Source organism: Mustela putorius, unplaced genomic scaffold, assembly GCF_011764305.1.
Source record: "Mustela putorius furo isolate JIRA1106 unplaced genomic scaffold, ASM1176430v1.1 tig00003834_pilon_pilon_pilon, whole genome shotgun sequence".
Taxonomy (NCBI): Eukaryota; Metazoa; Chordata; class Mammalia; order Carnivora; family Mustelidae; genus Mustela; species Mustela putorius.
Genome location: NW_025421987.1, coordinates 44093361 through 44120279, shown reverse-complemented (window position 1 = coordinate 44120279; position 26919 = coordinate 44093361). Strand labels below are relative to the sequence as shown.

The window sequence follows — 26919 nt, the reverse complement described above, 5'->3', positions numbered from 1 at the left end:
GGGTGCCTCGCACCCCGAGCTGCGGGAGCCAGCGCTTCGGTGGCCCCTGGGGATTCCCCAGGCCCGAGACCGCTGCGGGAGCGGGGACGGTGGGGCGCTGCCGGGCTCCGGGTGACTCAGACCCGTAGAGGCGTTCCGGGAAGCCGGCGGGAGGCGCGCGGGGGCGCAGGGCTTTCCCGCAGCCGCAGGGTGTCGGGTTCCAGACGCTGAAATGGGGATCAGAAACCCGTGGGCGGAGTGGCCCAGGAGGAAGCCGAGCCGTAGGGAGCAGAAGCAAGCGCCTCGGTTCCTTTTGAGAGGGATCGGAGGGAACATGGCCTTGACCTAATGAAAGCCTTAGATGTCGTCCCTAGAGGACTGCACGCGGGCAGTGCGCATTCGGGTGGGTGGGCCGGGGGCCCCTTTGGGAGGATCCCAGGCCCCCCGCTGGGAAGTGGGGGGGCAGAGGGCGGAGGGGTGGGAGGCCGGAAGTGGCAGGGTGTCGCGGGACCTCGCCACCTGGGTCCTGTTCTCGTCGGCGCCCCACATGGAGCCAGGCGCAGGGTCGGACGTGGACCCAGGGCAGCAAGCAAATGACAGAGATGCAGGCTGAAGAAGGCCGGACCCGAGCCAAGAGGGCTTTGAGGGAACTGCAAAAGTGAGGGCTCCCCAAGAACCTCCGCCCACCTCCCCTTCCAGCCTGTCCTTCCCAGACTAGCCGGTTCTCCATCAGAGATTCCTTTGTTTTCAACGTTGGCCTCTCAGCCCTGTGGTGGGAGGCTGGGGAGGAAGAAGGTTGGGCAGAGCGGAGACAGTGGGTGGGAGGTCCGGGAGCTGACCACTGGGGTAAGCTGCAGGAGAGCACAAGGGGGACATCCAGACAAACCACATCTGAACACAAGCTGCCGACAATGAGAAAAGGTGCCGTGAGGGGTAATGGAGTGCAAAGCTCAACCCCCAGGCAAGACAAAATATAAATCTTGGCTCTAAAAAAAGATAGAAGGTGGTGCAAGGTTGTCTCTGTAAATTAGGCACTTTAAATGCATAATCTTCGTTTTCATTTATCTTTGTAAGATAAATGCTATTATCCCATTCCAGAAACAAGGGGGAAAATCAGAAAGTTAAAATTTCAGTCTCAGGTTCCAGCTCCCTAAAGCCAGTCCCCCAAAGCCCCTGTGCCAAGGTCCTCTTATATGAATTAATCACCACCACTCCCTTTTATTCTTTTTTTTTTTTTAGTTTTTTTTTTTTTTCTTTACTTATTAGAGAGAAAGTGCGTGCCTGCCGGTGCACAAGCAAGGGCAAGGGCAGAGGGAGAGGGAGAAGCAGATTCCTTGAAGAGCAGGAAGCCCAACGTGGGGCTCAACCCATGACCCTGAGATCAGGACCTGAGCTGAAGGCAGACATGTAATCGCTTAATCAACCAAGCCACCTAGGCACCCCTACTCCCTTTTTATTCCTATGTAGTTTTGAGTTACTTCACTCCCAGTCAAAAAAGTCCTAATAATACACCTTTTAATCCAGTCACTATACTTCTGGACATCAATTTTTTTTTTAAGATTTATTTATTTATTTGAGAGAGAGAGAGAGAGCGAGCACAGTGGGGAGGGGCAGAGGGAAAGAATCTTCAAGCAGACTCTCTGCTGAGCAGGGAGCTCAAAGCAAGACTTGATCTCAAGACCCTGAGATCATGATCTGACCTGAAACTAAGAGTCCAAGGCTAAACCGACTAAGCCACCCAGCTGGTCCTCTGGGAATCTATTCTAAAGAAATACATAAGAGGCATATATATAAAAGTACACACACACACACATACATGCATACATACATACAATGTAATCACAACCACATGGAAAATATACATAGGAAAAAACCCTGAAAATAAATTACATCTTTTTTTCCTAAAATGCTTATATATTTCCCATTTTTTCTACAATGTGGATAAGCATGTATTATTAGTTAAAATATTTATTTCAGGGGCACCTGGGTGGCTCAGTGGGTTAAGGCCTCTGCCTTTGGCTCAGGTCATGATCCCAGGGTCCTGGGATCGAGCCCCACGTAGGGCTCTCTGCCCCACAGGGAACCTGCTTTCTCCCCTCTCTCTGCCTGCCTCTCTGCCTACTTGTGATTTCTCTCTCTGTCAAATAAATAAAATCTTTTAAAAAAAATTTATTTCAGAAACTTTCCATATTACCCATATACACACACACACATCTATAAAATATGAAATCACTAGGAAATCACTAGGCCGGGTGAAAGAAGATAAGATATACTTGAGCGACTTTTCCATCAATTGAAAGATTTTCCATAATTTAAAAGATATGTGGAAGTTAGAGGGATGGGGCAATTTATATACATCCAAGATATCACCAAAAGGGAAGAGCATGCTTCACTGGGCCAAAGCAGGGGCCAAAAATCTGAGCTTTAGAATACATAAAAAGGAAATGACGAGCTCACAGCTGATTCCTGATTGGCAAGGACATGGGGATTCATGGGCAGAAGGGACCAAATTGGAATGGAACTCTTTTTTTTTTTTTTTTTAAAGATTTTATTTATTTTATTTGACAGACAGAGATTATAAGTAGGCAGAGAGGCAGGCAGAGAGAGAGGAGAAAGCAGGCTCCCTGCTGAGCAAAGAGCCCGATGCGGATCCCAGGACCCTGGGATCATGACTGAGTCGAAGGCAGAGGCTTTAACCCACTGAGCCACCCAGGCGCCCCTGGAATGGAACTCTTAATAGCAAAGGAAAGAATACATTTATAACGATGATTACTTAGGAAAGGAAGTAAAGGACTAAAAGGTAGGGTCATGATGTCATGAAAAGTTTATTTACAATAAATGTATTTATCAGAAGAATATTTTCTAATCATGAAGATTAGATATGCAGAATGAACTTAAGTTGTTTATGTTTGGTCCAAGATTGTTTGAAACCAGTATGGTATTTTGTATCTCAACCCACGTAGATGATAATTATGCTCATTTTGGGTTAGAAAATACCTAACAACGAAATGCCCCTTATTTGGGGCCCATAACTTTTCCATGAGGACGGAAGGGGAGAAAATCAAGAAAGCCACATGTTTACATGTGTGTGTTTCTGGAGATCTTATGCAGCAGCAGGAAAATATGCACCAATTAACAAAAGCAGGTTTCTTGGGTTTGACAACTTCGAGTCTTGTGTAAGGACCTAGTAGAATGAAGAATATTGCTGTATTCTTCAAGCTATCTAATACTAGATGGGGTATGAAAATCACACATGGAACATAAACTATGTTGAGAACCTATGTTATGGTAGAAGGCAAAATTCTTGTTCTGGGATTGAAATCCAGGATTCTCTGGATGGTCAACAAACCACATACAAAAAGCTCCCTGTTCGGGCAGGGAGCCTGCTTCTCTCTCTGCCTTTGCCTGTGTGCGCGCTCTCTCTCTCTCTTTCTCTCCCTCCCCCCACACCTCCCACAAATAAATAAATAAATGAATAAAATATTTTTTAAAAAAATTAAAGGGTACTAGAGCCAGGAGATGGGATGTTTTGGGCACTAAGACAATGTTAGGATTTCTACAAATACTTATTAATTAAATAAAGAAATAAAGAGCACAGTGTGTTGTTGAATATAACTTTGTACCAGTGCCTAGATGGAAGGTGGGAGCCCATCCTGCTCCATATCCTGTAAGATACCCTGTAACTCACGGAATGCAGTGAAATGTTATCTTCTTGAAGTGTCTTATGCTACAATGTGCAGTGAATTCTCAATACCTCCCATCAAAATCAAAGAAGGTGGCAGAGAAATCATGTTATTTAAAAATTATAATAGAGGAACAGAAAGCATTTTGGTTTACTTTGCTTAAACTATCGAAGACTGAATGTAAGCATTTCGATGACATTTGGGTCACAAAATGGAGGAATTTTCTGAACTTGCTCTTAAAAAAACAAAAAACAAAACAACAACAATACACCCACAACCCTCTAGAGACTGTTTTATAAAAATATGTGATGAAATCCAGAAGGTGCTTTTATCTCCTACCACCCATACCAGAAGATTAATCTCTGTGGTCAGTGTCTTGTTCTGGCTGGGGTTGTGTTTGAGCCCAGCTCTGGAAACTTCTCCCATTAGAACATCTGTTCCACAGTTGGTAATGTTTGTTTAGTATTGCCCAAAAGAAGGGAGCAGAAGGGAAGAATTTTTAACAATGAGTCCCAAGATAGACTAGGTCAGAGGCACTGCTTATTTTTGAAAAGGCTTTTTTTTTTGAGTAATGTGACCTGTATGTTCAAAAAAGGAGGGCAGGTCATTGGGCCAAGAGATGGATGTCCATCCAATACTGGAATGCAGTTTAGCTTGTTTTTTACCACTTCTTGAATTTTCTCCCCAGAAATATTTGTTCATTGAATTATTACTACATTCCATACTCACTAAAAGCTTAGGGGTTTTTTTTTTAGTTATTAGACAGAAATCTGAATGTTTAACTTAAAATACAAATAATCATAAGTGAAGACAGATTCTACAGTATCCAATTAGCATTCTGCAAAAATAAAAATCTAGTTGTCTTAAGAAATCTAAGTAAAATATGTAAATAATCTATATCATTTGGAAAAATGCCACGTTAACCAAGAAAAGGAGGTATCATTTCTCGGGCTCAGTGAAACCAGATTAAATTAGTTGATCAGTAAGTAAAATATATTTTCATTTTTCTAAATATGGGAAGTTCAGAAAGATCAAGCAGGCCTGCATCTGCAGAACAGAAAAGTTACATTTATGGCAAAATTCAAATTATTAGATGATATTTTAAAAAAAATCAGACTGTAACTTCTCTGTCATTAGTGCTATCTTTAAATTATTGTTTTTACAAGAATATTATTCGAGACTTCTAGCAAAGATCATTTATAAAGATTCTGAGTTTTACCCAGTAAAAAAACCATTGAGGCCTAGCATTTGAAAACTTTGTAGAAACAGCTGGGTTTAGTTTCAGAGCTCCAAAATTAAATTGAAAGAGGGAAAGATCCTAATCCCTCAAACCATCTGTTCAAAGAGCAGTGAAAAAAATGATGACAGAGTCTTCAGCTGGGGGAACAATGACCTCTTAATGGAGATCTGAAAGTCCCTTTCCTCGTCACTATTTCAGCTGATCCTCCCAGCGTCCCTGTGAGTCTATATGGTAAATATTTTTACCCTCTTATTGCAGATAAGGACACTGAAGCTCCTTACTCCCCATCATACAGAACATCATTAGCAAAGGCTAGTCTTCCACTTGGCGGTTTCCAAAATTCTGTACCACCTTCCAATTCCATTCTTCCTTCCGATCTCCCTTCCTTTCTTCTTCCCTCTTGTTTCTTCTTTCTTCCCCTTCCTCCCACATGAATGGGGATGCCCCTTTAGTGTCAGAAATTATTCAATGTTGCTAGTGTTCACGTAAGAAACTATACCCACAATGGCAAGAAGGCTAAGAATTAGCCATAGAAATCTAGAGAAGTGGCATGAATGCCAGTCCTCTCTCTCTCTCTCTGCTTGCTTGCTTTCTTTTTCTTTCTTTCTTTCTTTTTTAAGATTTTATTTCTTCATTTGGAAGAAAAAGAGAGAAAGTAAGAGCAGGAGGAGGGGGGAGGGACAAGCAGATGCCCCGCTGAGCAGGGAGCCCCACCTGGAATTGGATCCTGGGACCCAGGATCATGACCTGAGCTGAAGTCAGACACTTAACCAACTGAATCACCCAGGCACCCTCTCTCTGCCTTATTTCTATACTGTTCCCATTGAAAATGGAAACCTCACTATCCTATAAAACAGAAAACAGTACATTACATATGGGTGCCGGACATTTTTTGCCAAAGAACTGAATTTGCATGGGTACTCTGCAGGCCTTTTGTGAAATGTCACCAAACGAAACAAAACACACATGACACCTGGACTGCCCAGAGGAAAGGTTCCAGGGCAAACCTCAGGCAACAGATCTCAGAAAGGAGGTTATTAGTGAGGTCAGGAGGGAGCACAGGAGATAGACAGTTGGCTGGGTGGGTGACCCTCAGACAGAAAAAAAAAAAAGTTTTGCTGATTCGCAGATTTAAGCAGCAGTGGTTTTCGAACTTAATTTTTTAAATATAAAATGTTTTGTCCAGATACATTTTATCCCAAAACATAAAACAAATAGGACTGAAGAAACCAAGAGTGCCCTGCTGAAGTGGGGCAGGGGGGGGGGCACGCAAGAGCCCTCTGTAGTGGTCCCTCTTATGGGAAAAGCATAGCACAAACTTTAACTTATTTATTTATTTATTCTGGGGGGTGGTGGGGAGGGCAGAGGGAGAATATGAATCCCAAGCATGTTCTATGCCCAACACAGAGCCTGATGTAGGGCTCAGTCCCACAATCCTGAGATCATGATCCCAGCCAAAATCAAGAGTCAGATGCTTGAGTGACTGAGCCACCCAGATGCCCCACAAATGTTAAGTTTATTTGTACTTAAATATCCCTCAAAATAAGTAAGCAAGACCAATTTCTTAGGATTAAACTATGGGATCCCAAGCATGTATTTCAGGAAGAGTCCCTAACTCAAGCCCATTCCAGCCCGGGGGGTTTCAGAGAAAGGGTATGCTTCTTTTTCCTGGAAACTCTATTACTTCTCTTCAAAGCTGAAATTCTACCTGAAGCAGGATAGGGGGCATGAGAATGAACAGTTTGCCTTCCTAGGGAACTTGCCTGGCGGCTGTTGGACTGTTGGGGGCTGCATAAAGTTTATCCAGTTCTAAAATAACGGTTTTGTTTAGAGAAAGTTATTCACAAACACACATCCCTCAGTCCTGCCCTGGGAAACTGTCATACTTTTTTACTCCTTTAGCAATTCACTATGTTCAGAGAACACTATTTTTGTGTCCAATATCTTGTCAGATCCCCACCCCATAAAGCAAGCTGGACAGAGGTTATTATCCCCATTCTACAGAGGAGGAAGCTAAGGCTTAGAAAAATGAAGGGACTCCCAAAGGTCACATGACAAATACATATGTCTTCTGATTCCTAATCCAGAGCTTTATGCATGCATGCTAGCTATATAAGTCTTGTGTCCTAGTAAAGGCCATGGATTTGGTGTTCTGTGTCCTTGGGGACCATCAGTGTCCTCATTACACAGCAGGTGTAGTAATAACCTGTTCTATCTCACTTACAGGATTAGGAAGGACAAAGGAGAGGATTTGGTAAAAACACTTGGTAAGGCACCATATAAGGGTTCGATACTCTCCACCGACCTCTGCAAACTTGGCAGGTTCTCTGTCCTTCTATTAACTTGGACTTTACTTTTAAACCCCAAAATATTTGTCTCACACTATCTGACGGTTTGGTGCAAAAGTCTCTTGCAAAATTCGGCAGGTGACCAAAGTGGTCACCCAGCCATATTTTTGCACAACCTCAAACCGAAGTTCTCTCTCCCTATGTTGGAGATTCAAGGATGCGTTACCAAAGGCTTCCAAGACCGCTCTACCCTGAACCCCAAGCAGTGGCCATAAGGACTGTGAGTCCAGCTGATATGTTAAGGAGGTCCTCAAGGTGTGTGTATATGGGGGAAGCTGGGCCTTCATGGAGTCATCGCAGACCAGGCTCTTTGTCTTCTCCTCAGCAGAATCAGAACCTGAATTTGGCAAGTTCATCTGTGGGAATGACTTTGTGACATCTAATGGCAATTTTGTCTTTTTTTTTTTTTTTAAATAAGAATTCACATTGGGTCTAGCCTCTGTATAGATGGGCACATCCTTAGGAGGATAAGTGTTGATAGGGGCGTCTGGGTGATTCAGTGGGTTAAAGCCTCTGCCTTCAGCTAAGGTCATGGTCTCAGGGTCTTGGGCTTGAGCCCCACATCGGTCTCTCTGCTCAACAGGGAGCCTGCTTCCTTTCCTGTCTTTCTGCTTGCCTCTCTGCCTACTTGTGATCTGTCTGTCAAATAAATAAAATCTTTAAAAAAAGAAAAGTTGTTGATAAAAACAAAATCAGAGTAAAGAAAGTTGCAATAATTTAGGGAATCTTTACACTTTTACATAATGAAAATGCCTTATTGTTTTTCCAAAGTATACACATTATACATGTACATTATTTAAAAACCCAAATCATTCAAAAAACCCAGCAACACAGCAAAGCATGCGGAAGAAAGAGAAAAGCACCCATCCAGAAAAAAGCTATTGTTAATGTTTTGAGTGTATTCCCCCAGACTTTTTCTTATGTATATAGTTACAAAAATAGAATTATATGGTATATGTTTTGATATTAGATATCAAATATCTATAGATAGAGTTGGACATCTTTCTATGACAGCAAATATATGTCCTCCTTTTAACCAGATATGTAATACAGGATATTTTTTCTCAGGCTGTGAGGTAGTCTCTTCTGAGTCCTCCTTCCCTCTTAAAGGCCATTATCATCTGAGCCTCTTCTCTTTCAGGGATTCCTGATGCTGGATAGTTCTGAGAAATGCACTGACCTGTTCTCTCTGGCTAATACCAACAGGTAGCCAGAAATACCACTGGCCAGCTGCATTTTCTCAGGCAAATTACTGTCTTGTCCAGGGCCCCAGGTTTCTCCATGTATGAAACCAGAAGTTTGGGCAACAATTTCCTGAGATTCCTTCAGCTCTAAATGACACATTAGCCTAGCTCATTGATCTCCGTGGTTGCCTTGGCACAGGATGACCCAGGCATGGAATGGAAGGGGAGCCCCAGCTGTGCACCGGCATGAGTTACTTACAGGCCTAACCCTTGTTGGTAGCCAATGCCTGAGCTAGCAGGGCTGGGGAAGCCCAATGATCGGGGGCAGCGTTATTCCAGGAAAACAGCACTCCTGGTTTCCTTCCAACATGGCAGTAGGTGATGTCTACAAGGAGGCATCAAACTCAGAGCATATCAGCAAACACAGCTTTTGGGGCAGCTCGGTCTTTTCTGAGCATGAGTGCCTAAACTGCAGGATAATTATGGTATTCGTAAATACTGATACTCATTTCCCGTTTTAAAAGCTCTTTGGCCTATATCTTCTCATGCAAGTCTCATTCCCCTCTTTGATGGGGAAACTGAGATTCAGAGAGTGTGATGATTTGCCTATGACCAGCAGACAATTATTTGCAGAATGAAGAAGCCACCCCACGCTGTACCAGTGGATTCCCCCACCTCTACTCTCCATGTTGGATAACTAGTCACATGACAGATGCACACATATGGGCAAAATGCTCACACAGACGCACTCCTCCATCCCCACCCCACCACTACTAGGACCCACGACAGCAAGCATTGTCCTTCCCTGGCTCCATCTACTCATTTAACACGTATTTGTCAGCATTATGCTGGGCATCAGTGATAAAGTGGTGAGCCAGGAGACATGGCTCCTGATCTCACAGAGTCGACCCAGAGTCATCGAGAGTCTAGAATGAGGCAGGGATAGGGTGGATGTGAGGATGGGGCATTCAGTGTGATAACAGCAGCACTGGGCAGTGCAGCGTAGCATGGGAGCACCCGATCCCTCCTCAGAGGGATCAGGGAAGGCATCTTGGAGGATGAGACATGCACGCTAAGACCCAAATTATTGGCTGGAGTTGGCAAGACCCTGGGTGAAGCTAAAGAGAGATAGGAGGAGTTAGGCAGGTCTCTGGGGATGACAACTGGTAAACCCTATGGGTATTTATGGAGCCAATGTTTGTCTTAAGGGTGATGGGAAGCCATTCAAGTGTATAGAGAGTGATACCAGTGAAAGGTTCTTATCAGACATTCTCTTTTCCAATCCTACTGTAAGATATACTCTGGCTATAGTTTTCGCAAAAATATGGACGCTCAGCTTCAGGATACATTCCTATGTAGGCTGCCACCTATTTCACTGTTGTTGCCACTTCCTGGGTCTCTGTGGTCTGTGCTAACGTGGTTCAGATGACCAGAGCACTGTGATATGCCAGCGTGTGGGCCAAAGAGCTTCCTACTAGTCCCTGCCCCCAGCATCAGCCTTAACCCAGGGCCTGGACTCCAGCTGACAGAACATAGACTGACCAGCTAGTATTGACCAGCCCAGTATAACTAGAAGTTATAACTAGAAGCATAGCTAGTATAACTAGTTATGTATATTAAAGTATAATATAGTATACTTTAGTATATATATAATATAGTATACTTTTAGTATATTAAAGTATAACTAGAAGCATGTGGACTAGAAAATTCTACCCTCATTATAAGCAAAGGGAAGCCATATTAATATTCAGTAAGTTATAAATAACAACAATTATCAATGAAAATGATGATGACTCACATACCATATTCGATAATTACTAATTGATCAGTATTTAGACAAAAAGAGAAGCCTTATAGGAACTTGTAAAAAGGGAAAGAAATGGTTAAATAAATTACGATCTTGGGGCACCTGGGTGGCTCAGTGGGATAAAGCCTCTGCTTTCGGCTCAGGTCATGATCCCAGAGTCCTGGAATCGAGCCCCACATCAGGCTCTCTGCTCGGCAGAGAGCCTGCTTCCTCCTCTCTCTCTCTCTGCCTTCCTCTCTGCCTACTTGTGATCTCTGTCTGTCAAATAAATAAACAAAATCTTAAAAAAAAAAATTATGGTCTTGTATAAAAAGTATATGTGTATTTGCTTGTATATATGCATGGGATATCTACAGAAAGATTTCCAAAAAATTAACACTACAGGGAGGCTAAGGACAGGGATGGGAGGGACATTTTTTACTACATCCATTAGAGTCTTTTACACTGGGAAACACAGGAATGTGACACACACCCAATTAAAAAAATAAAATTATACTTAACAACTCATCCATTCAGCAGAATCCCCTGCAGTGATAAAGAAGAGTGAGACTGAGCTATATATAATTACAAAAATGGGTAGCTCTCCAAGATCTTCTGTTATTTAAAACAGCCTATCTCAAAACATATACATGTTGTAACTTTGTGGGGAATAAGAAACAAAGCAACTCATTCTATGCATATGTTTTTTAGCATATACACAGAGAAAGTTCTCTGTGCCATTTAATTCAGTAGCCATTGACCACATATGGCTATGTAAATTTAAATTAATTAAAATGTAGCATTCAGTTCCTCCGTGGCTCTAGCCACATTCGAAAGCTACCAGCCACATGTGGCCAGTGGTTGACAAATCCGACAGTGCAGACAGAACCCATTTCCCTCAGAAAATTTCGCTATACGGAACTAGTCTGGTTGAATCCAGCCCTGACTCACACATGGGACTGCAAGTGTGTGAGAAGGGACTCTGTACTAAGTCTCCATACTGTTTGAATTTCTTTTTCTTTTTCTTTCTTTTTTACAATTGCTTTTATAATTTTACAAGAGAAGACGATGACTTGCAACTGTGGCAGGTGTTTATGCCTCATGAAAATCACATCCTGTATTTTTTCTTGACTCCTGCCAATTCCACTTAGGAGTCAAGGGAGAGCAGAGAACAGCCCAAGGGGCTATTCTGGTGAGAGGGTAATGGAGACCACCGCCATCCGGAATGGGAGCGAATGCACCTCTGGGAGGGAACCCCTCAGGTAGTGGCTGACCATCGAGCTAGTCTTGTTTCCTTCTGGTCCTCTGCTTTTTCAGTCACAAGGGACAAAACCGGTTTGAGCGCCTGCCAGAAGGAAAGGCAGAGGCTGAAGTATTTTTAGTTCTTGGAGTTGTGGAATCTGGCAGAGGCAAGGCAGGCACTAGACAGGGAGGCCCACCTCCAAGGGACCCCAAGGTCTCCTCAGAGACGGAGACCTCTCAGGGTGGGGAGGGCACTTCTCTGAGGCTGGGACGGCCATCCTATAGCACAGTGGGATCATACTGCGCCAAGCTCAAAATGGCACCTGGGACTAAAACTGACAAGAACAATGGATCTGATAACTACTCCATGGTTTCTTAAACTGGAGGAATGACAAAGAGGAGGTGAAGAGAACCTCCGAAGAAAAAGAGATGGGAGGGAGTAGAAGTGTGGCCAGGAGGTAGGTGGGAAGAAACATTACAAAATTTATCAACTCAAATAAAACTTGGATTTGAAATATTAAACATCGCTCTGGTTTTCATCCACAAGACAGAGAAAAGTGAAATTTCCTAAGATTATAAATAGATGGAATAAACCAAAACTCTGGGTTATAACTGCTTGGGGCACTTCATTTTTCCTCCCCCCTGGAGGAAGTTTAGTCCTAGCCTGGGGTCCAATTTTTTTCTTACCAGCAACAACAGAAACAGCAAAAAGGACACAGAAGCTTTAAAGTTGGCTCAAGATTCTTCCTTTATTGAATTGGAATTTGAACTGGCACACTTGTGTCAACTGCTCTTTTCTTCTGTGGAAGAATTATAATGATCATTTCATAAGCCATCTGTTCTTATAACCCTAGCCCAGGCAGGTGGGTGGCTCATGCTTCACCCTCATTCTCTTTGCTCTTCTTTTGAGAATGTTGGTCCTGCCATATTGTTCTACACCCAAAGCCTTGGCTTGGATTCTTCCCTCTGTCTGGAACATCTTTCTCTCAGGCAGAGGCCTCTCAGATTCCACTCATCTTAGAAGACCCAGCTCCTCTGAGTCAGAATTACTGTCATCCACCTCCTGTTGTGGTTTGTGTGAGAGTCAGTTGAGAGTGTGCTCATCTCTTGCATGAGACTGTGAGATCCCACAGGGACAGACAATACCCCAGCTAACCCAGGGCCTGGTTTACGGTAAGTGCTTAAAATGCTGATATCCTTCTCTTCCTCCCCTCACAGAATCACCACCTTATTCCCTCCATTCACATTATTAATATCTACTGAGCCAATGTGCTGTGGGGAAAACAGATTGTGGTAGGTTGAGTCATGTCACTCCAAAGAAGTCCAGGTCCTTATTCTAGAACCTGTGAATGTTGTATCATATGTCTAGAAGGATTTTTGCAGATGTGATCAATCTAGGGATCTCAAGATGAGATTACCTTGAATTATCTGATGTAACCACAGGGTCTTTATAAGAAAGAGGCAGGAAATCAGAGACATGTGATGAGGGGCCACAAACTGAAGAAGGAAAACAGCCTGTAGAAGCTGGAAAAGGCAAGAAAATGGATTCTCTCTGAGAGCCTCCAGAAAAGAACCAGCTCTGCAGACATTGAGCACACAGACAAACAGGGCATGGCCCCAGTCTTCAAGGAGCAGCTTTTCTTTCTACACAGGGGAGAGACAATTTAGGAAACTAGGACAATAACCATGGAAAGTGAGAAGTAATGAAAGTCTACAATTCACCACCCAATCACCTTCCTAAACATATTTTGTGGCCAAGCTTCCATCTTCAAATACAGCACTGAGAAATGAAAACAGACTCCATATTTGATTCAACCCACGAGGAGTGCAGGGGGATCTGTACGTTTTACAACCTGAGATTCTGTTTGTACAACCTACGATTGAGCCAGATCTACTAGATTCAGTCAACTGTCAAACCGTGGTTGTAGAGCAAAGAAATAGGCAGATGGGAAACAGCATCTGGGCCAGCTAAAACTCACGCCTTCCGTGGTTCCATCAGTGATGAAAACAGGCTCATTTTCCAGATTTATAGACTCCTGAAATACAAATGGAAACTAGAAGATTGAATGGCTGTCACTATGATTATAGCCTTGTACCATAACTCTCGTTTTCCTCCCTTTTGATTTTGTTTTTAGGTTACTTTTTCTGATTAGTAAAGAAATGTAAATTTTAGGAAGTTTGCCACAGTCCCACCCCAGAAATATTTAGCAACAAATAAAAGTCTGAAGATTGGGGCATGTGGGTGGCTCGGTTGGGCAACTGCCTTCAGCTCAGTCATGATCCCGGAGTCCTGGGATCGAGTCCCGATTTGGACTCCCAGCTCTATGGGGAGTCTGCTTCTCCCTCTGACCTTCGCCCTTCTCATGCTCTCTCTCACTCTCTCTCTCAAATAAATAAAATCTTTTTTAAAAAGTCTGAAGACATAGCATTTTTATGCATTCAACCAAAGAAATTAAATAATTGGAGGTATATTAAAAATGTGTTTTTTTCAAAGAGGAAGCCCCTAGAGATAGGTGGGAGCCTCAGAATAGTATTTGTTCTCAGCTCCCTTAACTTTCCATATCTGTAGCATTACTCAGGAACCACATTCTGAGCAATGAGGCCGAAACAGGGAAAGACTTCCAGTCACCAAGGAAATACTAGCCATAGGTTTATTAAATTCCAGGCCATGCAATAGTTCATTTGGTCCTCATGATAACCCTGCACAATAATACCACAATCCCTACTTCACAGATGAGGAAACAGAAGCACAGAGAGATCTGGCAGCTTGTGGAGCTAGCATGTGGAGAGCTAGCATGCAGGAGAGCAGAAATCTGAACCAAGTCAAATTATCAGCAAAAAAGCCACATGCTAACCACCACATCCCACTGCCTCTCAGAAAAGAAGTTAATTGATTTTACTAAACTGCAACCATGAAGACAGGAAAGCAAACAAACAGGACTTAGGAAGATTTTTTTTGTCATAAGGATTAAAACAAAAAGGCTTTATGAATAATTGAAAGAATCAGGACTATCCCATTCCCATTATAATTTTTTTTTTTTTTTAGATTTTATTTATTTATTTGACAGAGATCACAAGTAGGGAGAGAGGCAGGCAGAGAGAGAGGAGGAAGCAGGCTCCCTGCCGAGGAGAGAGCCCGATGCGGGGCTCGATCCCAGGACCCTGGGATCATGACCTGAGCCGAAAGCAGAGGCTTTAACCCACTGAGCCACCCAGGCGCCCCCCCATTATAATTTTTAAAGATTCCCATCCTCCCCCCAATTTAAGTAGTAAAAATACATGTTTACTGTTGAGAATTTGAGCAATATGTAAAATGTAATGAAGAAAATAAAAATCATGTGGTTTCATTCAGCTGCTTCTTTCTGTGGGCCAAGTCAATGTTTCTGAAAATGAGATCAGTAGACGAAAGAGATCAAGATCACCTGGAGCTCATCTTTAAAAATGTGGATTCCGAGACTCCATCTCGGACTTACAAAAGCAGAATCTCTGAGGGACCGACCTCAGAATGCAGTGGCACTTTACAGCTCTCAGCCCTAGAGAGGCTAGAACTCATTCAGTGAAATCTCATGCTCTCCACAGACCCAGGGACTCCGACCTAGGCAAGAGCCCCTATTGGAAATTCTTACTACATATCCATTTCATTTCGAGGAGTCTGAAAGGGAATTTAAGGAGTATTTCTAATATTCCTTATAATGTACTAAAGTATACTATATTTAACTAATGCTTTTTTACATTTTGAAATTTAATTTTAAGTTCAATTTTAAAAGTAAAAGTTGCAATTTTAGTCATTCTTATGCCCAGTAGAGTTTGAGTACCACTGCCAGAGGCTTAAAAAGAGAGGGCCAGAATTCTTAGACCCAGATTTCAAAAGTAATGTCCCCCATCCCCTACCCCCCTAAGGCCTAACCAACCCCTCCTTCCACCTGCTTTTCCTTTCTGAAACCAAATTGTCATTAGGGGCAGTAGAAAAAGAGGAACTGAAGAAACCATGTCCCATTTGAAAATCAGGCTTGGGGTGAGAAAAAAAACAGATTACTCCATGAGTATATTTTCCTGACCTTCAGGGTTCTGTGCCCAGGGTCCAAACTGCTTTAATGCACCCCAAAGGGCCCCCAAGTAGCGTTTGTATCCTCGGTCCTTTTTCTTTTTTAAGATATTACTTATTTGAGAGAGAAAGAGAGAGAGAGAGAACACTAGAGAGAGAGAGCAAGCAAGCATGAATTAGGGGCAGAGGCAGAGGGAGAAGCAAGCTCCCCGCTGACCAGGGACCCCCCCCCACCCCCAATGCAGGGCTCAATCCCAGCACCCTGGGATCATGACCCAAGCCAAAGGCAGACACCTAACCGACTGAGCCACCCAGGCACCCTGTGTCCTCAGTTCTGAGCCCATTCAGAGCCCTGCATCTAGCTTTGCTTTTCCATAAAGCAAAATGGCTCCTCCCCCATTAACATCAGGCCCATGTTCTAGCTATTAGCCAAACAAAAGATTTTCCAAATATGGACCCAAAAAAGCATGTGCACTTTGAAGGCCACAATAAGCTTAAATAGCTAAAACATATTAAAAAAAAAAAAGAAAGCCAACAATTGACGCCAAAAGCGTGAGTCCTTAAGGAACAGAACAGCAAGACAAAAGCCAGAAAGAGGAACAAAAATATGCATTCTAGGGGAGGGGCAAGCAGGGAGGTGTAGATTTATATGGAAGAGCTGACATCATTGTTTCCCAATAATGCTCTGCATGCAGGAAACAGATGGGAAAGAAGTGGTGGAAGGGACTACTTATGGTAACAGCGCATGCTCTCTGTTTAGAAACCTGCCATTTGGAACCTAAATGTTTTACTTTGAAAAACTGGGGATGAGAGCTCCATTGCCAAAAGTTTTATTAAAAGTCTAGCTAAATCCTGCTGAACTTATCACCTTGGCAATGCATGGTAAAATGGAGCTCTGCATCTCAGAGCCTGATTTACTGCCAGCTGACCTGTTTGGGTCCAGGGGACACAAAGCTGTGGAATGGGAATTTAATATTGGACAGACAGGCTTTGGGTCCTGGTTCCTCTACCTCCTGGCTGGGTGATGTTAGTTAGGCAAGTTACTTAACCTGAGTTGGTCTTCATATAAAGAATGGGGTTGCCCACCAATGCCATACTGGTAGATTAAATCAAGACACATAATTAGGAGGGTCACTTAACATCATTAAAAAGTTTTTTCTCTTTTACCAGTCTCCCTCGTTGTCCTGCCCTTAGGCAGGGCACCAACAGCAGCTAACCCAGTCACCACTCTTGGTACCATCAGCTACTCTGTCTTCTCCTGAGGATAGTTTCACTCTCCTGCCACTGAAGACAGCCCCCACCCTCAAGCCAGGTCACAAGAAGTCCCTCTCAACTCCTTTTCCCAGAATTTCAGCGTCTCTCCCTCAGGGTGCAAGTAGGCATGATCAATTACAAGTATCAGGCAAGACCATGTTGTTTCCTGTCTGTAGACACCAAGCATCCCATCTCCCCCCATCTCTGCCATTCCTCATGGTGAGATGATATTTATCATGGAGTCCTTGCTACTCCATGATAAATTTCATTCTTGGTACTTCTCTTAGCTATCCTCCCCTCCCATGACCTCACCGGGCTGAGAGCAACTTGAGAGCATCTTTGTAAATCCGAGAGTGTCTTGCACATTAGTTAAATACTTGTTGCGTTGAAATGGAAAAAAAAAAACCCACACAAGATGGTTTCTGAATAAAAACATGAAAAGATCCAGGGAAAGAAATATGCATAATTGCACAAATTAGCTCAATTGCCTGTCACGAAAGCTATAGATTTATTTATAGTTTGCCAGAATCCTATTTTATATGCCAAATTATTTTCTGGTGTCTTTAACAGTAAGAGCTGGGATATGTTGCTTTGGGAGAGGGGGTGACATTCATCCCTCTCTCTCTGGGGGAGGTGGGGATGGGGTCCCCAAAGGCATTCTGGGGCAGCATCAGGCTATGGGCGGGGTCCTAGGGCCTGGTATGCATCAGCCAAGCTTGAACTAGAACAAAGAGTGCCTGAGACTCCATCCCAGAAACTCAGTTGGTTCTGGGGCCCCGCCAAGAATGTGGTTCATATCAAGGAGTGACTGGTGAGGCACTAGGAAAAGGCAGTGTTTCTGGGGCGTCCTGTGCAAAGTCTGGGTCAGTTTCTCTCTTGGAGTAGCTAGGAGCCCCCAAAGGGAACCTTAAACAATCTTGGATTCCTGACACTGCAGCAGCCCATCAGAGTGTCTCTGGTCCTGAGCTTCCTAGAAGGGCTCGAACACTGACTTCCTTAGGAGGAAATAGGGTCAATCAACCAAGTACTGTGTGCTGGCCATGGGGCTCACCCCGAGAGGCACTTTGCACGACCAAATGTGCCTGAGCTGCTGACTGCCAGCCGCCTTCAGCAGAGCTCACCACCGACATGCCAGTTAGAAAATAGGATAGTAAGGGAAATGAAGATCAAACTGGGTGTCTGGGACTCTAATGCAATGGACATTCCTGAGAAGAAAGAGGATTGTGGCTGCTGTGGGCAGGGAGGGGCCTGGGAGGAAAAGGTGGGGTCTGGTCGGTCTTGAAAGCTGGCAGGTTTAGAACAGACTTGTGTGAAAAGCGCCTCGCACAGGGGAAAGTGCCATGCAAATGTCCTTTGTTATTATCATTAATGATCTAATGGTTGGGGGAAGAACAAAGCAAAGGGAGAAAAGGCTATTTTTTTTTTTTTTTGCAGGGTTATGGGTTTGTGTTGTTTTGTTTTGTTTTATTTTTACAAAACTAATGTAAATGCCAAATTGTAAACTGTGCTACTCTGGGAGATTGTGTTTGTGTTCAGGACCGTGGCCTTGGGAGTCAGGTAGATCTGGATTTAAATCCTGCCGTTCCCATCTCCAAAATCTTTGTAATGTATTTAACCTCTTTCATCAAGTTTCCTCCTCTATAAAGTGGGGATAAAAAATGCCTGATTCTTACAGATGTCAAAAATATGACTTTGTATGGATAAAGGGACTGGCACATAGTAAGCGATCCATGCAGACATTAACTCTAACTACTAATAAAAACAACAAGCAAGTCTGACCTGGGGCTCAGCCTTCATTTCTGGGTCCCTTCTCTTTTTCCAAGACCACCTACTTTTCCTCCTTCCTCCTTCAGCTACCAGCAGCATCATGCTCTCATCTTTCTCCATTAGAAGTTGCTCTTAGAAAAAAATCTAATACCAGTATCTGCTCTTTTCTGAATCACAGTCGCATCTTTCCTCTGCATGCTCTTTATTCTAAACCTTACCTAAAACTGCATCCTGGAGGGGAGGGTTACAGGGACAGGCTCCAGACTCCTGGCCCCACGGAAATAAGGACCTGAGGCCAGCCCTGCCAGGGAGGAGCATTAAGACCACTTAAACTCAAGAGCTGCCTTTGTACAGGGGCACAGAGATAGCTCAGAAAATTGGGTGGGACATGCACACATAAGCAAAAAGAAAAGTCATCTGAAGGGTGGGAGTAAGTGGGAAAAAGCTACATTGGCTTAAATTCAAGACAAGTTATGAGTGAAAAACAAAACAATAAGAAAACAAGTAGCTCCACGTTCCTGGTCCTCCAGACCTGTGTGAAGGCACCACAGAGGGGACAGTGGAATTCTGAAACCCAGAGGCCAGTGGGGGTGGATAGCTCACCCTGATCAGTCTGTTCTGGAGGAAATGAGCACCAGGTCACCCCAATTAGAAGGGTCTGTCGCTTCTGTCAAATATATTTAGCTACAATATCTAATGGAAAAAGAGTTGGGGGGGGGCACATTTCTTATCCTCAGACTAAGTCCTGGGTCTTTCAGCCCACCTGCTTCTCCCACACACAGCCAGCCACGCTGCCACAAAATCCCAGGAAACTCTCCAGTGAGGTGATACCCAGGAACAAACAGTCCCCAGCAAGGGTTTCAGGACAGCCTAGGTCAATCAGCTTCTGGAATTCAGACTGCGTTCTCCCCTCCTCCCCACTCCCACAGAAAAGTTTTCCAGTTAGCCTACAGATGCCTGAGGGAGTGGGGGTGGGGTGGGGTAAAAAGGATGCAGCAAAATCTACAGCTCCAATGGAACAGGGAGCTTATTCCCCACTTACAGCATTGGCTATGGAAAAGGGTGCTCCCGCTTTCATCACGTTCCCCTCTGCCCCAGCACAAGGCGAGGCCTCCAGCTCCCCGCTACCCCATAGCAGATGGTTCACTTGGCTCCAGGGAATGGCGGGTGAGAGAGAGTGGGCTTCCTCAGCAGGGCCAACGCCCGAGCCTCCTGAGGCTGGAAGGCATCTGAGTGGCCGCCTGTGGGGGTGGGTAAGGGAAGTGGAAGGGTGAGGCCGTGCCTGTGGTCAAGGGGCTGTTGGCACAGGTCTGGAGAGTGGCAGGAGGGAGGGCTGTGGGTAAGTGGAAGTAGCTGTTTCTATTCTCTATGAGGGTTGTTTGCCATGTCCAGATGATGCAGAGTAAGTGACCGTCAGACTTTGTGTTTTCAGTTTGCTTCTGGCTTAAGGCCTTAATTCTCCTGCTTGGGTTCTTCCTGTTCAATTCTGGGACCCAGATATGGGGATGTCCCTCGAAACTCAAGCCTGTGAGGTTGTTGTTCTGTCCCCACAAGCTCAACCTCCAGGACCTGATTTCTCTTTCAGTTCCCTTTCGTTACAGGAGCGGCAGGGCACCTTTCTCAGAGCTTTCTGAGGGCCCTTTGGACTCAGGTTGACATTCTGTTCTTCCACACTATGCCCCAAGGGTCTACTCTCCCAGGGCTCTGGGAAATCCCTGCAGGAAATGGCCTCTTCATTCAATAGGGCAATCAGTCTGCCTCCAGTCTCCCTTTGTGACTGACAACCCAACTGACCCTATCATTTACATCTCATTGGAGCCCTTGCTCATTCAGTCACGGATGGCAGGTGATTATACTAGGGCAAGTCCAGGATTTTATGACAATCATAGCTATATTCATAGCTTTCCATATGCATGTCCTCTGCCAAGTGCTCTGCCTGTATGAACTCGGTTATCCTCATATCAGTCCTCTTATCACCATTTCACAAATGAGGAAACTGAGGCCCAGGGGGGTAAGTAACTTATACCAGGCAAAGTTGGAATTCAATGCCGGACAGTAAGCTTCCAGAACTCCTAATGCGAGTACCCTGCAGAGGCACCCGACGTGGGAGGTCAGGGAAGGTTTCCAGAAGGAGCTGAGACCTAAAGAACGAAGAATGAGGTAGGAAGGGTTTGACAAGGATGTGCCCGCTGAGATGCTGGGGAAGAAAGGCCTAAGCCAAAGAGTGTACCTTTTGTGGTTCTCCAGGCAGTATTAAATCCTGCCTTGAACAGAAAGACTTTGTTCCCATTTATGTTTGGGTATCTTATCTATTTGATCGTAGATAGTAGCTTTCACAGCTCCTCCTTTAGTTATGACAGGTAATCTCAGAGCTTCATTGAGTTACTGGTTTCTGAAAGTTTGTTCACATCCCCTAGACTGTAAATTTCTCGAGTCTGGGGTGCATGTTTCTCTCCCATGGTACCTCCCCTATGCCTCATTTGTTAAATATACCAATAAACAGAGAGAATTATTTAGCCTCAGAAATTTTATATATATATATATATTTTTTTTTCTTCCTTTTCAATCTGATAAAAACTAGAAAAAAAAAGCCTCAGTCATAAAAAGGCTCACAATTCTTATCAAACATTCAGAGGATACATTCTGAATAGTTAAGATTCTTTATCCAGGAAGAAAATGGCCCATAAAACCCTACACTGCCAGCAGTGGTTCCCAACTCTGCCTGCGCAATGGAATCATCTAGGAAGCTTTTAAAACATACTCATGCCTGCCTGGACAACAAGACATTCTGATTTAATTCTTCTGAGATGGGACTTGGGCAAACCCTCACATTGCCTTTTTTTTTTTTTTTTTTTTTTTTTAGCTCCTCAGGTGCTTCGAATGTGCCACCATCATGGCAAACCACTGGGTCAGACAATATCATCTTTTCCCAGAGATCAAATAAAATGACAGAGTTGCTCAGAAGGGTGAGAATGTCCTCAGCCATGGGGTACCTGGGTGGCTCAGTGGGTTAAAGCCTCTGCCTTCGGCTCAGGTCATGATCCCAGGGTCTTGGGATCGAGCCCCACATCGGGCTCTCTGCTCAATGGGGAGCCTGTTTTTCCCCCTTTCTCTCTGCCTCCCTCTCTGCCTACTTATGAGCTCTCTCTGTCAAATAAATAAATAAAATCTTAAAAAAAAAAAAAAAAAAAAGAACGTCCTTCACCCTTCACAGAGGAGACAGTTGACGCAAATGGAGGCAGAAGACAGCTTTTCCGGTAACGTGCTCTTACTGGTCCCTGGTCTCCCGGCCTCAGAATTTCCAAGCCATGTGGGAAGAGCCCAGGTGCTGGGCTGAGGATGGAGAAGGTAAGGAATGTTGGTGGACGTGCTCCGGCCTCACAGGGCCTCACCAGCAGCCTTCCAACTGCAGGTGACAAAATGATGGGGTTTTCATTACATTGTTGCAAGCAAAAGGCCTTCACGTTCACCGGTCAAAAAAGAAGATCCCCCCAAACTGTACTATTTTCAGCATACCAGTGAGGGAGGGATGCTCTTCTGCCTCTAATCCGGCCAGGAAGATAATGCTATCTGGTTCCCAGGGGAGAGCTGAGGGTTGGCATGGCAGTCATTGTGCTGGCCAAGTTGGCCACCAGCAACTTTGAGCCATGCTTGAGTGTTCTCACCAGGCAGCAGGAGAGTGGTCAAAGAAGCAGGGGGAAACTGACCCTTCACATCAGGCCTGTGTGCAGCTGGCACGATCAACAGCAGGGTCTGAACTTGGCATCAGTGTGAATGCCCAGAGAAAACGCATACACGATGTGTGTGTGTGTGTGTGTGTGTGTGCGCATGCACGTATGTGTGTGTGTGTGTGTTTCTATAAGGAAGGGCTTCTGGTTTTCATCAGCTTCCTAAAGATTAAAGCTAAAGCTTGGCCCTTGGAAGCTTCTGCTCTGAGCTGGACACCTATTCGTCACCCACACACCCTCCGCTAGCAGATTTATCTGGCTGAAGGTAGCAGCGCTGGCCAGAGCAAATGACTGAAGTGGATGGCATTAATTTTTTATGCTCGGCCTCAGGGTGTAGCTTCCCCATTTGCAGATGGCCTGAATACAGTGAATTGTCACCAGCTTTGTCTTCTATCCCAGCTTCCCTCCCTGGCCCAGCATAAGTACTCTCTTGGCTTTCCTACATCTCTGTCCTTCCCTTCTGCCCTTGCGCTTCCAAACCTGGATCCATTTCTCTCTGTCTCTATGCAGGATCATTCCATTACCCTTGACTCCACACTTCAATACTCATGTCCGTCTTGTGAGGCCCTCCCCAGCCTTCTGGTTTCTTTACCATGCTGACTTGTCACCCTCAGGATTCTGGATTGAACTTCCAGGGTGGTGGGCAGAGGGGCAGTGCCCAGGTCAGCTTTTCCTCCCTGGAAGCAGAGGCCAGACCTTGTCTACTAACCAATACATGCTTCAGAAAGTCTGTGAGGAAAACACACTGTCTGAGAAAAAACCACTAGCGTTTTGCCTACTGATGCTATACTGCAGGAAAAATAAGAGGCAACCACATAATGAGTTTTAAATGTGGCAAAAAAAAAAAAAATCCTAATCACTCTCATTTATATAAGCTGTTTATTATGCACACCTAATTCTCATGTGGCACAAGAATGGTGTCTAGATCATTAAGTGGGTCAGTTTCCTTTTGTTTCAAAGCTAAACTGTATTCAGGTACGCCAGACTTGAAAGTTTGCTGATCCTGTGACAGGGCTGTCTGCTTTCAATTTAGGAAAAAAAAAATCATTAGAGGAAAACGTTGGCCTAGATGAGAAAGCTAGGGAAGAAAGAGGAGCCTGGTAGGCCAGGTCCCTCGGCAACCTCCGTGATTTACTGTATGACCTTAGGCAGGTCAAGTTACCTGTCTGGGCTTCCTTGCCTCTCCTGCCCCCCACTTCACCACGGCTGGGAATACTGGGTACTGGTTTTCAATTATTTTTCTTTAAGCAGTAGCCCCTTTCCTTTTTTTTTTTTTTTCCTTCCCCAAATGAAACCTGTATGGAAGCCCAAAATATAAAGCAGGTGAAACAAGAGATGCCAAAGGCTGCCTTTGAGGTGTCTTCACAGAATGCTGGGATTCCTGGCTCATCTTACGATTTATGACATTGTAAGAATGGGGCGGGACCAGCAAGCATCCCCATGCAACTCTCATGCTTGAAGGGGGGCCCAAAATAACACCCACATGGTGGGCAGGGGCATCACAGGAGCATTTGTAGTGAGCCTGGACTTAAACTTGAAGTTCCTCAAGAAAACAGGTGGAGGGAAACATTTCCTTCTGAACTTCTGAGGGTAGTGGTTAAGATGCACCCTTGGAGTTCTATCACATTCAGAAAAGTTTAGTCCAATTTTATTTCAAATTGCCCTCTCCCGGATTATTGGAGAGGATGAAATGAGTTGACTTATTCTTGGTTTTAAAAGAGGCAGTTCTGAAACCTGTGGTCCCCTGAGCTCTGAGATACTAAGCCATTTGTCCTAATGGAACAGCACACACTGGAGTCTAGAATGCCACAGGAATATCACACCACTGCAAATTACTAGGTGGTACTGAGTCTTAAAAAAAAAAAAAAAAAAAAAAAAAAACTGGAACTGAAACAAAATCTTTGCCCTGTTTTTGAGATGCACACTTGATACGAGCTAATCAAATCGTTTTTGAGATGATTTTCCTGGAGGCAGAATTATTCTGCACAGTTAAACAGCCCTCCAGTTTCCTCCTTTGTTATAGCTCTCTATGTGTAAATACAAGGCCTATATAGTGAACTGTTTTCTCTCTCAAGTTTCTGAAGACAAGGCCTTTTTGTCACGGTATGCACAAGACCAGTCAACCTTACAAAAGGAGTCATTTTCTGCTCAATTTCCTCAACTTTCCTGATTAAAAACTTCTAACCCCAAATGCTGTTATTGTACTCTAGATTGTTTTCTTTCCCTCTGCCCCAACAAATGTTTAAATTGTCTCTACTCTGCAGGATTCCCCCCACCTTTTTTTTTTTTTTTAAATGCAGTCTGACCTTGAAAACGGAGAAGCTGGCTCTCCTTTTCTTTTATATGCTCTAAACTATTTTAAAATCCGGGCCCTCTGACCTTTTTACAACACTCTTCTTGTCTGACACACCAAATGCTAATCTGAAAGCCAAGAGGAGGTAAAGGGTCTGGGGGGTTGGGAAGGGGAGGGAGGGAGGTACTATATATCTGGCATCCGTTCAGAAATTCAGAAAATGTTTGTGCAACCACTCCCCCAGCCAGGATCCACCGCACCCCCTGCCTTCCAGCACATTAATAAAAAAAGATGCGAGCAGATGAAATTGGAGAGCCCGAGAAGGACACCCAAGGCGGTCGTAATTATGTACCCGGAGAAACTCAGTGATCACCATCCCAGAAGTCCGGCCCGCATCCCTCCCCTCCGACATCCACACGTCGCGATCAGGACCCCTGGAGCTCCCACCCCCCAGCCCGCAGAGATAGCGGGTTAAACGTGAAGCAGCACCGCCCATTAACGGCTGGTGTGCGACCAGCGGAAGGACCGCCACAACTTCTGCACGTCGGGGCGGCAGCGCCGTGCACCTTCGGAATCATACGTGTCTTTCAAAAGAAAAAAAAAGTTCACTGCGCCCACAGGCCTGGACTACATTAACTCGTGAACCGAATCTAACACACCCCAGCAGAGTCCATCTCGCCCTCAAACAAAAAGAAAAGGTGGGGGTGGGGGGCGAAGGCACTTTACCATCCTGTCCGGAGCTTTCCAGATACTCGGTCAGGTCACAGCCGAAGGCACTGGCGGCTCCCTTTCGTTTCAGCTTCTGCTTGGCACCCTTGTTCTTCATGAGTTAGTCCCAAAGAGGTTGCCCCTCCGTCTCCCCCTGCCCTGTGCGTGGCACCGCGCCTAGGCCGGTCTCCCGGGTCAGATCACGGGCTGCGGCGCGGCACTGAGGGGCCGCATGGGCGCGCGGACGTAGAGCGGCCCGGGGCAGCGCGCATGGAGCCCGCGGGGCGCTGAGCCCGGCGCGGCCGCGGAGCCTGGAGTCCACGGCGCGCTCCTCCAGGGCCGCGGGGCGGGAGGCCGGGCGGAGCTGGCGGCCGCGGGCCGGCCGGCGGGAGTGTCACTTCCTCACTCGGAGTCCCGGGGACTTCCACGGGCTCCTGCGGTGTCTTCGGGTGTTTTCCTCCGCCTCGGAGGGAGGGCGAGCTCTCCTCTCCGCCTCTGCAGATGCCCGGGAGAGGACGAGCGCGCGGCGAGCGGGCAGCAGCCGGAGGGCGAGCAGACAGCCCGGGGGCTGCGTGGCTCCTCTGCCCTGCGCCCGCTGTCTTGCCTTCAGACGGCTTCGGGAACGCGAAAAACCAGCATCCTGTCTCTCTCGCCCGCCCTCACGCCTTCCTTTTTTTCCTGTCTTACAAATCCTAGGATCATCCAGCTCAGGAAATGCTGGAAGGAAGTTAGCTAGGGAGGGGGGCGGAGGGTGGAAATTTTTGGCAGCTCCGCGCTGCGTGTATATGGGGCCGGAGGAAGTAGGTGGGTGGGTTGAGGAGTGCGGGGTGGGGGGGGGGCGGGGAGGACGCGCTCCGCCGAGAGCTGGTCGGCGGCTCTGGAGATAACTGGGCAGCTCGGGAGGAAACCGCCGCGCTCCCAGGAGGACCCGCAGCCCCAGCCGCCGGCTTCCTGCCCCACCGCGGCTCCTGCAGGAGGGCGGGAGGCGGCGCGCTGGCCTTCGGGACGCAGGGTGCTAGGTGGAACTGTAAAAAAGTCCTGCCTTGTTTTGATCCTCGTTGTCACCATCTCTTTGACACTTTCTATTTTGGTGCCTGCGTTCTCCTACACAAACACTCGAAGTAGTGACAGAGACAAAGACAGGGAGTCCGGCGGAGAAACCCGATGGCGAGCGGTTTTCCGCCAGCCACTCGCATCCTCCTCTCCAGCGCCCAGGTACCCCCAACCCCGTCAGCTCCCCTCCGGCGCTGAGGGAAAACTGGAGGCTGCCGCCTTGTAACCGCTGCCCAAGAAATCAGATCTCTGGTTACAGATTTACACACACACACACTCCACCGCACACACGCATTATTGCAAGTTTGCCAAGTGGAAGTGATTTGCGGGGTATCCAGGATTTAAGGTGACTGATATTCGAGCATAATGGGGAGAAAGTAGGCCGTTTGATAATTTGTCTCCAGTTTTCAGGAGGACGTGATTTTTTTTTCTTTTCCAGTTAGATCTGAAATTCCTTGACTTCTGTGTACTCAGCACACAGTAAGCACTCAAATTCTTGTGACTTAACCATTTGGAGATTAAACTTCCTGTATAAATTCAAATCCATATATAGACATTCATACAGTTCAGAATGCTGACAGAAACTTTATAGTAGTTACTGAATCCCTT

General features: G+C 45.4%; 1 protein-coding gene across 2 annotated transcripts in view; it reads right to left on the bottom strand.

The window, feature by feature from the left end:
* Positions 1-26206, bottom strand: part of ARHGAP31 (Rho GTPase activating protein 31) — a 114374-nt gene extending 88168 nt beyond the window's left edge. Inside the window, exon 1 of one of the 2 annotated variants that reach the window (XM_045088415.1) lies at positions 25276-26206. In XM_045088415.1, the coding sequence (XP_044944350.1) occupies positions 25276-25375 (100 nt within the window). In that variant the 5' untranslated portion in view covers positions 25376-26206. The remainder of the gene's footprint in view (positions 1-25275) is intronic. The other variant, XM_045088416.1, reaches the window with a different exon arrangement.
* Between the last annotated feature and the right edge of the window lie 713 nt (positions 26207-26919).